General features: G+C 42.4%; 2 protein-coding genes across 2 annotated transcripts; both read right to left on the bottom strand.

Annotated features, from left to right (window-relative positions):
* Nucleotides 1–160: 160 nt before the first annotated feature.
* GGS25DRAFT_512822 (thiamine pyrophosphate enzyme, N-terminal TPP binding domain-containing protein) lies at nucleotides 161–2080 on the bottom strand (the record flags this gene model as incomplete). The annotated part of the gene is made up of 3 exons (XM_049262826.1): nucleotides 161–420; nucleotides 497–1820; nucleotides 1916–2080. 3 exons carry the CDS (start codon nucleotides 2078–2080, stop codon nucleotides 161–163), a joined length of 1749 nt encoding a protein of 582 aa, XP_049119838.1.
* A 5155-nt stretch (nucleotides 2081–7235) lies between these two features.
* Nucleotides 7236–7562, bottom strand: GGS25DRAFT_517968 (uncharacterized protein; the record flags this gene model as incomplete). The annotated part of the gene is made up of 1 exon (XM_049263464.1): nucleotides 7236–7562. One exon carries the CDS (start codon nucleotides 7560–7562, stop codon nucleotides 7236–7238), a length of 327 nt encoding a protein of 108 aa, XP_049119837.1.
* Nucleotides 7563–14492: the final 6930 nt, after the last annotated feature.

The raw sequence follows: 14492 nt of genomic DNA, 5'->3' as shown, positions 1-14492 counted from the left end.
CAAAAGTTGCGCCGCATGTTCATGCTCAAATAATGCCAATGCATCTAGCTAACTATGTCAAGGCAGGCGTGGGATATCAATGCAAATGTATACCAGATACCAAGTAAATGCCACAGCAATGCTAGGGATATATGACACCAACCTAGGTTAAGCAGGTAAATCAGCAGTTCAGCGTGACCTTGCAGTCCAGCACAGCACTCTGTCCTCCCTCAACAGCCTTGATGGCCTCCTTGATGGTGCGTTCCAGATCCTCTGCCTTGTCTACTTTGGCAGCGAACAAGTCACCACCGGCGGACGCCTTTGCGATACCTGCGTAATCTGGTACGGGGTCGAAGGAGATGTTGATCTCTTCGTTGGTTGCCGTGGATCCTAGTCCTTCGGGGTGGACGAGAAGCATCGATTTTCGGGGGGCGTTCCAGCCTGTTATCTCGTTAACTTAGATCCTTAGGTATTTCATAACGTTTCTCAAAGAGAAAAAAGAAAGAAAAAGACTTACCCTTGTTGTTCAACACTATAGTTAATACCGGAATATTGTATCGTCTCGCAATCCAGTAGACGCTACCGGGAACGGAGAACAAGAACGTGCCGTCACCAACAATCTGCACCACAAACTTCCCCTTACCACCACTCTCGACGTCCGACGCTAATTTGATGCCCAGCGCACCACCACCAGACCATCCTAGGCCACCTCCACCACAGTTGATCCAAGAGCCCGGCAGCTCCGGTTGCAGGTTGTCATGCACGAAGCCCGTGTTGGTGACTGCCTCGATGGCCCAAATCGTATCTTGAGGGCATAAGGATCGAAGCGTCTTGCAGAGGTGTCCTGTACCAAACGTCCCATCTTCGGCTGGCGTCGCTTTTGATGCGATGGTGTCCAGACGTTCCTTGTGCGCAGCTTGAAGAGCTTCCCATTTCTTGGCTACAACCGCATTATCTAGACTCGAAACTTGGCTCTTGGCGTCGGCTGTGATCTGCTCGACGGAAACAAGCGCATCGGCACGGTATCGGTGCTGCGCTGGTAGGTAGAACAGCGGCATGAGCTGCTTCAGCGGATCGACATCGATATGGAATATCTTGGTGCCCTCCTTCGGCTTGTTGTGGGTCGGAATCCAGGGGACGTCGCAGTCCAGTACCACAATCACGTCCGACTTCTCTATCACAGACTCGACGCCGAATCGAAGGCCGAGCCAGCCAGGATGGGACGCGGGGAAGCACATGTCACTTCCGCCGGTGTCCAAAACGCGCAGTCCCTTTACGGTGTTTGCCAGTTCTACGAGAGCGCCGGGTATTTTCTGGTTTCGACCGGAGTAGCCTGTGATGAGCAACGGGTGTTCAGCTTTGAGCAGCGCATCGGCAATCTCCTTTGAGGCCTTCGGTGTTAGTCCCCCTAGTTCGACGGAATCCCAAACGCCTTGTTCGAGGGAGTACGGGTTGATCTCCTCCTCCATCACCTCTCTCGCGCCCACCAGATACACGGGACCCTGGGGATCACTCGTTGCGAACTGCAGGGCGCGGTTGACCATCTGCTTAATGTTCTTGCCCGTTTTGATCTCGCCGGCATACCGGCAGTACTGGCCGACGATCTGTGTCTGGTCCGGGACATTCTGGATCCAGTGGATATACTCGGTCCGCGAGCCGCGCATCTCCCCCTCGAGCGTGAAGGGGCTCAATCCTGCAAAGACCAAAACGGGAGCACGTCCGGTGCTCGCGTTGTGGACGGCGGCTCCCAAGCCCTGGGTGCCAACATCGACGTGCACGATGACGCACTGGGGCTTACCTGTGAGACGTGCGTAGCCATCCGCCATAGACATGGCTACCATCTATTGGTGGGGCGTCAGTCCAGATCATTCTTTGGTTTGTGGGGTTGTGTGGGTTAGTGGCTGGGGATGCAAAGCCAAATCTTATGTGTTCTTACCTCATTTGGGCAGGTGATGATACGTGGGAAATTCCCCTTACTTTCCCTCTGTCCCTTTACCATAGCTTCGATGATACTGGGGTGATCTGAGCCCAGATTCACGAAGCAATGTGTGACTCCAGCTTCCCATATTGCCTCGAAAAAGGCGAACGACGCCGTGTACATGCTGGGCTTGGTAGTAGTAGTAGTAGCAGTAGTAGTAGCAGCAGTAGCAGTAGAAATTGCGCGATGTTGTTGTTTAGGTTTGATTATGTCAAGTGTATGTAACTGTTGTCGGGTATCTGTTTTTACAAGAGATCCGAGTTTAGAGTGGGGTGTTGATGGTGATGGTGATGGTAATGGTGTTGAGGACGATGAAGATAGGGAGGATGGGAGAGTTTGGGAGGTATAAGGCCTAAGTTTAACAAGTGCAGGGAAGGTTGCCTTATACAAGTTGAATGTGTTGCCGAGAGATAACCGTCGGTCCCCTCTATACCTTCTGTACCCTCTGTACCACATTGCGCCACTGTTGTATGTACTGGAAGTACCACTGTTGTATGTACTGGAAGTACGTATAATAGGTGCGGCCTCGGTCCGTGTGTATCTTTTGTACCGCGTGTACGGGGTAATTAGTGACTGTGACAGGGGGTACTCAACCACCCGGAACTCCCGCTGCGGGGAACTATCCCTTTGACCGTTGTAAGGCAGCAGAGGCAGCAGATTACTATTATTAGAAAAGGGTATAACTAAGCTAATTTCCCTACCGCTCCATAATTCTAATGTCCAATAAAATTTAATTATTTGATAGGTATATGTTTTCCCACCTAATTTTACACATACCACTTATATTAATAATACTTAAAATTATATAATGTTATATTATAAATGTTATATTAAGATTATATTTTTTTTACTTTAATATTTAATATATTTTTTAGTAATAGCTTTAAATTTTAATAAGAACGTTTTTAAATATTATTTCTTTTATAAGTTTAACATTAAAATACATTTTTATTTTTAACTTATATATGGTTAATAAGGTTACCACGTAAATTACCTTTTTTAAAAATTATTTTAAAACTTCGTTAATATATATTTACATATAAATTATAAAAAGGAATAACTTTATTTAAAATAAAATTTATTTATTACTTTAAAGCCGGGGTAATATTTTAATAAACGATATTTTTTTTTTATAAATAAAAGGTATTAATTAAGATTAATTAAAATAAAAAACATAACTTTAATACCTTTAAAACTTACCGGCGATATTTATAATTAAATTTATAAAATAATTATATTTAATTATTAATATTTACATCGTTTATATAATAATTATATTTATTTATAATAAAAGATATATCTAATTTTTTTTTTCATATATTTTAAAATACAACTTTAATAAATTTAAAAACATTCTTTAATTATATACGTAATTATATAATTTTATTATCCATATTATATATCGTTAAAAAAAAATTACTAAGTTATTATCGTATTAAATAATTTAATTAATTAAATTATTAAGTATAAGCCATTATTATATTTTATTAAATTTTAAATTTTTATAACTTTTAAAAATAACTTTTATAATATTATAATTTTTATAATAAATCCCACTCGCACTTGCTTATTTAAATTTTAATTATTTAAATAATTATAAGCTTAAAAAAAGGTTATTAATAAAAACGTAAATAAGAAAGTTAACGCCTTAATTACATAATTTATTAATTAAAATAATAACTATTTTTTAAGTTAAATTAAAGATATCGTTATTTATAATATTAGCAACTTTTAAATTATTAAGTCTTTTAAATACGCTTTAAGGTTTAAAGTTAAATATTACATTTAAAATATGCCATAAAAAAAGATAAAATATACCCATTTTTTATAAAAACTTATATTTTAAAACTTATAAAATCCAGCTTTATAAATATTATTATTATTTTAAAATTTTTATTAATAAATTATATAATAATCTCGTTTATTAATAATTTTTCTTTAAAAACTTAAAATTAATTAAATATATATTATATTTAAATAACTTATTCGTTAACTCGTTACTATATATATAAATACTTTTATTAAAAATTAAATATATAAAAATAACATTTAAAAACTTTAAATTAATAATATAAAATATATCGTATAAATAAATAATAAAAGCTTTTATTAATATTTAATTATTAATAATTTATAATATATTGCATAAAATATCAACATATAAATATAATAATAAATAAGAAAAAATAAACCTCATTTATTATTATTTTATATTATTTAATAAAATAAATTTTCACATAAAACCAAACCTTTTTATTTAATTCCCACACATTAATATATTTAACCTATTTTTCCATTAAATATAATAACATAAAAAACTAAAATAACTTTAATAAAAAAGATAAAAAATCGCATATTTTGAAATCTTAGGATAAAATTTCCATTAAAACAAAACGCGTATTAACTTTAAAATTAAAAAAAGCTTTTAAATAACGTATAATTAAATTAATATTATTAACTTAAATAATAACCAGGCATAATTATGCTAACATATTAAACCCATTTAAAAAACTACTTATTAAAATCATTTTTAAATATAATTATAATATATAATTATAATAAATATTAAATTAAAAAGCTTATTTAAATTAAAACCGTTAATTTAATAACACTAGCTAACTTTATAACATATTTATATTTAAATAAAATATAGATTAATATATAAGGTTATAAGTATTTATAGATATAATAAGTTGAAAAAGATATATCTATTATTATTAATAGTAATCTGCTGCCTTTGCTGCCTTGCGACGGTCAAGGGGATAGGTCACTGCTGGAGAGGACAGAGAAGGTGGGGGAGCTACCTATCGGGACGTGTTCGGGGTAAGGAACAGGGGTGGGGGGGTGCATTTGCCCACCATTCCAGTTCCTTTTCGCTTAAGCATCCTTTCGGAGATTTCTTTTAATGGTCGATTTAAATCTTTTTATTCTATTATTCTGCTATTCTTATTGGTTGCGTGGAGATTTGAATGAACTGAAGAGAACTAAATAAATAACTTGGACGGAAAAAGGAGGAAACCGACGGCTGTAAAGGGCAACCCGTGATCTAGGTAAATAGGTACGTACTTAATTGACAATAGGGCTGAATTGACAATTGACAATTGACAATTGGCAATCGACAATTACATGTACATGAACCTGCAAGTGTACGGTGAGGTAGACACCTAGGTAAGTGATCCACTCTGCTTCGTGTTTGTCGATGGTACGCTCGATTTATGGAGTGATGCAGAAGAAGCAGATCCCCTTAGGTAATTCGACAATGGAAGGGAAACTTTCAAGTTTACTGGAACAGTAAATACACAGGTAGTAAGGCACGAAGTCTAAGCGGAAGGGTCCCGACTACATGGATTCATGAGTTTATTTAAAAGCGTCTATAGTGTTCCTTGCTTTAAGGTAGGCATCTATGGTTGTACCCAAGGTTACCAATTCTCAGCTGAGAGGCTGCTTACTTCTGGAACATGTTCATCATCAGCTTGTTGAAGTTGAGGGCTAAGGACATCTCCTCCTGGGTAATAGGTCTATACACGATGTAAAAAGCGACTTCTCATCACATAGTAGCGGGAATTTGAACCTACGGGCCGTGACTCGGGTAGCCTGTCTTCGGAATAAATGACGTCACTAGGTACATCGCTTACCGTCGGCAACCGAAAAAGGGGTTGGCCTACCGAGATAAACAAGCCGTCAACCTTCGACATCCCTCATTTTATCCAGAAAAGCTAAGTCCGGAAATATACAAATCAATCAGACTCTTGGCATGTTATTACGATCCGAGACATAAAATTATTCCATCAGATACGGCATATACCTACCCAGGTAGGTAGCGAAGGATGCCGATCACATCGACCACAGACCAAGATACCTACTAGGTAAGCAAAGGGGTTAGAAATTGGACGCCATTAATCCTAACAGTACATTCTGTACCACAATCATCAACTCACGCGCATCCTCAGATGGAACTTCGGTAATAACCTGCGAAGGGTTTCCCTGAATATCACAAGCTCGAGAGGTAGGTATTTCCGATACCTACTGATAACATCACCCTCTTCTGCACCAGTCATGATAACTCCCAGGGCACGACCGACTCGACTGGCAATGGATGACGTGGGATTCGTCGAGGTGTAGTACAGGTGCAGTACCTATCCCATCTAGGCCTCGCGGGTTGGTGTAGGTAGGCATCCCAGTCCGAAACCCCAGCTTATGAACTGTTGGGAGCGCACAGTTTAGCGGGAAACACCTCCGGAATAATCTTAGAAGCATGGATTCCTTGTATGGTCAATGAGTACGTCTAGTTACTCAACAACTTTCGAGGCTTCTGAGAGGCAATGGTGTTCTCAGGCTTGATCCGTCAAGGGTCTGCCCGAGACTACATAGGGGGCTACATAGAACAGAGACGGCTTACATATATATGTAGCTTTAATAGCCTCCAAAATCTTCAGGGAGATGTTAGAGATCCCCGTGCAATAACGATGTTGTTCTGCGTTTTTTATGTTCTGCCCCGTGACAATCTGAGTCTAACTGCCTATTCTAGCAGAACAACTTACAATGTCGCCAAGATATTAAGTTGATAGCATTTGTCGAATACTATGGCTAACCGAAGCAAAGATTGGTGTGTACCCAAAGACCTTGTGGTACAAACGACAAATTCTTTATTAATATCACGTAACTCGTGAAGTCAGGTGACTAAATCACATAAATCACAGTGATCACATGACTATACAGCACTTAGGTAGTTAGCTCTGCATAGATGCTTCAGTACGTATTCACGTGATCTCATTGACCTCCTATGTGAGTCTCCTCCTCCACCCCCTTTTGCCCTCCTCCTACTATACTTGGGAAGTTCCAATCTGTTGGGCGATCACCGGCAAATCTCATAGTCAGAAGCAGCAAATCACGAGGGTCCAGAGGCATTTTGCTCGTACCTATGACATCTTTAGTCTAGGTTGCCTGTATGAACTTCAAAATACCTGCTCAGTCCATAACGATACATCACGTTATTCTATTCTTCTCTCCTTTCCAAACCCAACAAATGCGTCCTCACATTTACCTAGGTTAGATCATTCAATTTTCACCGTGTGCATCTAGTAGCTCAACTTGCCCTGTATTATGTTGCGCGTCCGTAGTCGAAGAGTAAAGTACTTCCTCTTATTTGTCTGCAAACTTGGTCTGTAAATAACCGACTTCAATAAGCACCCCCTCTTGTACATCAGAAAATCCTCCTGCATAGCGACATGGACGAACATTAAGTACTGCATTTTCCCTCTCGCTGACTTGTGAGCAATTATCTCTTGTAGAGTGTGATATTAGACCGAATTGGCCCAGCTGGGGGCAACTGGCGACTGTAGGGGTCGAAGGCCGTTAACTTAAAGTGGTTGGTCGTTCTGTTGTGGAGAACTGGGGGCTCGTGACTTGAATCCCATTCCTGGGCCATCTTGATTTCGTCGAGTGTGAGCTTATGTGCCTTATCGAACTCCTCGACTAGCTGAGCGGCGTTCTGCATCTGAGGCTTCACACTTGAATCCACAGCGACTGGGAGCCGGGGTGTGGAATGGCGATAGATGCTAGGTCGTTCGGAGATTTCCCAAATCTTGAATTGGAACGACGGCATGCTCTCCTCCCAGTTTGACGAAAGTTACTACAGCGCGCTCGACAGGTACCGCATCAGTCCCCCGTGTGGCAAGTAGGCTGTCAAGGGTGTACCCGAGGGCTAGCTAAGGCAGGTGAAGCTATATGGAGGCATCGAAAGTACATACCAAACCCGAACATAGGTGCTACCAGATGTGAGGACACAATGTCAGAGAATGTGGCCGCGTGCCGCCGAGCAAAGTGTTAGCTCGGTAGGTGGGTATCGTGCCAAACTAGGAAAGCACGTATTGGGAAAGGTAGCCAGCCACCAAGAATAATCCGTCGGAAATCCAGCTATATGGTCAGGGGATAAGTTAAGTCGGAAGGAGCTGTACACTGGAGGGAGAGCAGTCGACAGACTTGACCCATCACTACCCCTTTGACTAGAGAAAGAGAGGGAACTGCCTTCAGAAACGAGATTCTTGGAGGCATAGACTAAGGGGGACATCAGCTTGGTGCGCTCTTGACACTGGAAGTCTTCCGCATCCATTTCCCTGTCCACAAGAGATGGTGGCAGTAATTGATATAGGTTATGCCGATGTGTATCCCGTGGAGCAGCCGGAACGGACCAGGTTTCAGCGGTGCTATTACCGAGGATTGACAGGACTGAAAAGGACGTGGCCTGTCATCACCCCTAGTCGGGGAAAATGTAAGACCCGCATTGTCACCACTCAGCCAGCAGCTCTTGTATCGAGCTTGAAGCCGACGCGAGCTCCAGACCTAGAGAGTGTGGAGATGTAGGTGCTGGAGGGGAGGGGAGCGATTTAACTGAGAACTAACACGTGAATGCTTGTTCTCGGGATGCTATGTATGTGCTTCCATTCTTGTTCAAATGCCTGTTGGTTTGCTATTGTGACAAGAAGACTGGACTGCGAAGGCATGTAATTATATTGCTATTATTGAGTAGAGTTGTAAGTACTCAGGCTAGATTGTCATTGTGAGGTGAAGAGAAGGCAACCTTGGAATGTTGGCAGATAATACGATTCAGCTCGATACTTGGAGTCTCTTGACGCACAGAAGTAAGAGTGCCTGCCCTAGGTTAGGTAGGTACACGCCTGCCTAGTTGGCCATCAACTCTTTCACTTATCGGCCGTAGCCTCCATATATTACTGAAAGTTTATTATCATAGTCAGGTACATGCCTGAGTTAGTACTAAGCACCTACCCGTGTAGGCATCTAGCGATGACTAACCGGGCAACGAGCAAGTTCCTGAAACGTGTCTTTGTGATAATTTGTAGGAAAGGAGAGTTCGTACCTCCCCCAAGTAAACATACATAATGTGCACATGGCATCTTTAGGCGTAGACATGTAGATTATCTAGATACCTTAACCTACCTAGGGTAGTACTTACTAGGTTAAGTAGGCAGGTACTCAATCCACGCCTTTCACTCTTAGCATCGCATACCACCTTCCAAGGCCTATCACACACTCTACATCTCAAACCTCCCAAGCATATTATGTTGAGTTCTGCCGCTGTCACGAAACGAAACTAGAAGGGGTAAAAATAACTTTGTGGTGTTTAGGGGAGAGCCTTCCATAATTGCAATAGGCTATGAGGAGGTAATTCGATATCGTCGAGCATGTCACATGAAATCGTTACCTATCAGTTTAACACTGCCTGGTCTTGATTGCGGTTAGAACTTCTGCGTGTTGATCATTACCCTTAACGAAGTCACGTAACACGTTAGCAGTTACGAGATGGGGCCTGCTCTTGGGTTGCTTGAGCAGAATCTAAACTACTATTGGAAGAACTCAGATTCTAGCATGGGAGGCTGAGACTTCGCTAACATTTCTGTAGAGGTGCAACCTCCGTGTGTAATACCAAAGTCTGATAGGTGTCTCTTGTTAGCTTGGTTCTTTGCCTTCGTCGGTGGAATACATAGTACACTTCTAATGTTTTCCATCGAAGACTGACAAGCCTTCTAATCTACACGTCATCTTTTCTTTGGCAAATGAAAGTTAGACGCTTAGACACAGTTGTTCTGGAAATTGTTGTTCTTCAGCAAGCTATTTCGGATCCGGCGGCGTGGGGCATTCTCCTCGTTAAGGGGTTATGTACCCCATGAGGCTTGCTTTCCTAACGTTTCTAAGATACTTGGGAAGACGGTTCATCTAGATGACCCAAATCTCAATTATACACCCTGGCCTGGGAGGGGATAACGAGATCTCTGCCAAGTTAAGAACGCAGATATTCGAAGATGTAATTCAACTCAATCATGCACCTATGTAGTAGCGCCCGTTCTCTGGTGACGAGTTTGAGCCAAGGGCCAATGTGTATTCAATGTTCTTCTAGCAACTAGATAGTAACTAGATACCTACCAAAGGTATCAATACCTACATAACTATAGTGAAGGGGTACGCATTAAGTACCATGGATACTTCATTCCCATGTCAAAGGACCCGTGATATCCTTGAGCAATTGCCCCAGGGTATCCGGTAGTGCTGCTACGTAGTTCGTTACATGGCTCGCATCGGCCCTTCCGGGCTGCTGGCCGTAATGAATACATACAGTACAAAGAAGCTTAGTATTAGTAGGTAATTACCTCTTACAGAACAATATTCGGAACATGTGACCCGGACATGAAGTTCATTTACAGAAGGTATAAGAATGTATTAAGCGCGAAGACTACCTCATACCTGTTTGTGTTTGATGACTTACTTGAAGTTACTTCACAATAGGTAGGCAGCAACTTGACGTAGATAGGTGTGATGGTGTACGAAATGGCAACAGGCTCTAAATTAACGTACCAAGTCTTGTGCTATTTAGCTATTGAGCTATTGATGCCCGACCCTCTTTACAGTGTTTACACAGCCCTGTCGCTAAATTACTCATTTCTGTATAGTGCTAGGCATAATTATACTTGTGTAGGCATTTTTCTTTCATTTTTATAATATCTGCAAACTCAACTGTTAACTACCCATTATCAATTGTTGAGATACATACCTACATAGGCCAAGAGACTGTGGTCGCAGAGAACCAAGTTGTCGGGATATGCGACGTTGGCGCGGAAAAGGAATGAAACAACAATTGCAAAAAATAGTCAATTGCTAACTACTCTTCTAGAGAGATTCAAAGAGAGATTCCAAAGCTAATCTCCGAAATCTATTTTTACCCTAGATGTTGAAAGAAGCGTTTTGTCGGCGAAACTGGTTGGAACTTGGCATGCCAGATTTGATTGATCTTACCAAGGAAGAGTGTTTGTCTTGGGACTCTTGGACTCTTGGACTCTTGGCTGTATTTTTGTAGCCCCCTTTTACCTTGTATGGGCTATCCGCGCTTGTGTTTCGGCAGAGAGAAGCTATATCTATACCCTTGCAATACGTTTTGTGTCTTGACTCTTGAGAAGTTCGGAAACGCTCCGGGAGGTGGACCCTCTGCAGGGGGAGGGGGGGCGTTTATCTATGCTGACAAACTTGAGTGACTTTCGTTTTGTTTTGTTAGTTAAAAAAAGAAATAAAAATAAAAATAATCGTGAACTTCAACTAGAGGTTTCACTTTGAGTGAGACCGAGTGAAAGGATTTGACGATAGGATTTCACGACAACTATCTTACTAACTTCTTTATTTTTATTTTTATTTTTATTCTTATTCTTATTCTTAGTATAGTAGCATAAGTAATACCGACCGCATTCATCAATATAGATTAAGCCAAGAATTGATAAGTCACTAGTCACTCTCCCGGTTGGTTCGTTATCGATCTGTGCAACCTGTCAGCATCTACAAGTCACGACTTCCAAGACTTGGATTCGTAAGCTAGAAAAGGAATTGGACAAGTTGTTTCGTACGAAACCAAAAACTCTTCGGAGATACAGGCAGCTTAATGCTAAGAATGGCAGTTGTAGTAATGGATGATTCCGAATACTTCCGACATCAGCAGTGATACACTGATATCAACGTGAACGAAAATGAGACGACTTTGCCAAGATATATGCATTCGCACTTTATCAAAGACAGCCAAGACCTGAACCCCTCCGAAATTTATGCCACGCAAGTGAGCTAGGTCGGTGAGGTCAACCGTATTTGTGGGTGCCGTTACTGTTGATCACAAAGGTTTCAGCAGCAGCAGCAGCGACAGCTACTGCTACCGTCCACGTAATTTGGAAGCCACCTGGGCAGCGAGGGGAAAATACGGGTGCCAAGATATACAAGATATATCATCGAATTGGTTCGATCGTGGCGCAACCCATCAATTGGCTCGTGGCGAGGCATACTTGAGTTTTCTAAGACGGTGACGGTGGCAGATCATGACGAAACATTCACCGCCAGCCACAACAACGCCGAAGGAGATAGATAGGCAGACTTACATGCGCACCCGACTGTCATCAGCCAGCCAACCTCATTCTTCGGCCGAGCACTACGATACTGCGGAATCGAAGACGGCCCCTGAGTTTGCGAATTAGAGGGTTGCGTTACAAGGCGTGTTCCCGCTGTAAGGTACCAACGCGCAAACGCTGGAGGTTGGATTTCATCACCCGCAGGTAGTAGTGGTGTGGGCCCCACAACACCAAGACACTGACGACAGTCGTCTACCGACTCTAGCTACGGGAGGCGCCCGCAGCAACGATTCCCCGACATCACGTTCGGTATCCACACGGTTCGTGGCGGATGAGGAGGCACAGGGGAATCGCCGCGCGGTTGGGGATTGATGATGATGATGATGATGATGATCTGGGACGCCCACGGGGAAAAGAGACGGTCGTGCTGGCACGTAGTCCAATTCTTTTTTGCGGACACGTCACTCACCTACCAAGCTTACCTACCCAGTATCTAACATACTGTTTCGCAGATGAGCAAAGCAGCTTAGTTAGATCGCAAGAGTCTGGAGTATTGTGGACTGGCCCATTCCCGTAGCGCCCGCACACAAAGTATCAGATATTCCGAGAACGTAGAAGCCATTTCTATCCGTAAGTGGGGGAGGGGGGGTGTGGACGGTAGAGGAACCTGTCATATCGCGATATCTAAGGTATGCCCGATGGATATAGCCGCCCTTCCTTCGAATTGATAAAGAGAAGTAGGTTAGAAGGGCATGAAGGTGTGTTTGGGAAAAATAGAAGATAAAAATAAATATCCTACTTCGTGTGTCGCCAAGCACCGTGAGATCCATTATATCTGTTTCGTCTGTGACGCTTTTATTTTTTTGGGCTATCAACCCCTGTTTCTGGAAACAGTATCATAGGTACATGCCTACAGTAGTTCGGTAGGTATGTACATACCTACGGTAATAGCTGTAGTATGGACAAGGGTTTTTTTTCGGTGACGACGATGGCGCCGGCTTTTGATGGCTCGGCAGGCCCACATACCACTCTCCTTGCATCTGGCACAGCATTCTTTTTTGTCCTGGAAGCCCTGGAATAATCACGGTACATATCCAATATTGTACAAGGTAGTTTAGCTACCCGATAGGTATTTGTGCAAAGCCCATCAGGTAGTTAGTGGAAGGTGTAGAATATTGGTTGATAGCCACTGTATTTTACATTGTGCCATGGGACGACAAGACGTCTTGGCTATGATCAGCATCACGCATTACGCGTCTATGATAGGGATACGCAAAATTATCTCTACAATAAATTCAATTTGCCACCACTGTAGGTACATAGCTATGCATATTTCATCGCCCTACTTGGCTTTTTCAGGCACAATGTCTTTGGCTTGTTGTGGTAGGCCAAAATAAATAAATGAAAAGAAAAAGGAACAGAAACAATTCGCGGGATGTGAAACGATAAGTAGGCTACACTTGTCACTTGGGCTATGCAAAGAATAGTGCAAGTCTTAGTCTCTTCTGCATTTGATATAGCTTCTTCCCGGGGGGTTTTACGGGCCCTCGAGGAACTAAACTCTTAGTTGACATCCCACCCCTTTTTCTCTTTTCTTCGTCCGCCCCCCACTCCGCCCACCCGCCAAGAGCCAAGATCCAGAATGCCAAGGACGTCTATCTATGAGGCTCATGGTGTGTGCAAGATCTCTCTTTTATTTGGGTCCCCCCCCCCCCCCCCTCCATCCTGTCTCCCGACCCACCAGCCTCAATCAGCTTTACGTTTGACGTTTTGGGTTCTGCAGGAAACAATTAGACCAGGATGGTAGTGATACATAACTAACCTAGTAGTTTATTAGGAAACCGTCCAATAACTTTGGGTTGTCTATTGTATCATCCGTAAGCGTGAGGCTCCCATTGACGATCTCCCATATGCCAAGTCGCCGCCATGTCTTCACTTCATACCCGATTCGAACACTGCATCAAATTTTTTTATTAGATTCTTTTTTTAAATATATATTTTCGAATTTTCTTTTCTTCGCCTTCAATGCTTATTTGCCTTGTTGTCTTGCTTTGCTGTTTCTTTTTCGTTTTCGTTCTTACAATAATACCCTCCCGTATCCTTAACTTATCGCAGATTCTATACAGTAGTTCACCGGCGACTCATGATACATAGCGTCCCGCTTCTATTTTTGAACTTGTAGGTTGTTTGATACTGCGTGGGGGGGAGGACAGGTATAGCTGTTTAAGCTCGTTTCCCATAGGTTTCTACATAGAATATACGGAGTAGTATACCCAGCAATCTAGTACCGAGCGCAGGGTTCGAGAGCCTATGCAATAAGCACCCGCGTGGGTCAGATAGAATCACAACCCATGAATTTCGAAGGTGTAGTGTAGAGAATGTAGCTAAGTATACCATGTACCTTACCTGCCTACCTAGGCATGCACTCGGGAGCCGTCTGAACTTGTACTGTAGGCAGTGTACATACTACATAGTAGTTGAGATTTCTGTGGGACCCCCTACATCCCGATACACCCCGTTGGGCAGCACTGAAGATCGCAATGGAAGCTTGGTCGTATGCGCGCAAGCTTGATTCGGCAGTAGGCCTTATCGAGGACCCTCTTCTCTGATTCAGGTGCTGTGAGAGCCCTGACTCTTCC

This window comes from Hypoxylon fragiforme, assembly GCF_022984875.1.
Source record: "Hypoxylon fragiforme strain CBS 206.31 chromosome Unknown GGS25scaffold_2, whole genome shotgun sequence".
Classification (NCBI taxonomy): domain Eukaryota; kingdom Fungi; phylum Ascomycota; class Sordariomycetes; order Xylariales; family Hypoxylaceae; genus Hypoxylon; species Hypoxylon fragiforme.
The sequence above is the reverse complement of the archived record's forward strand: the minus strand, read 5'-3'. Positions and strand labels throughout refer to the sequence as shown.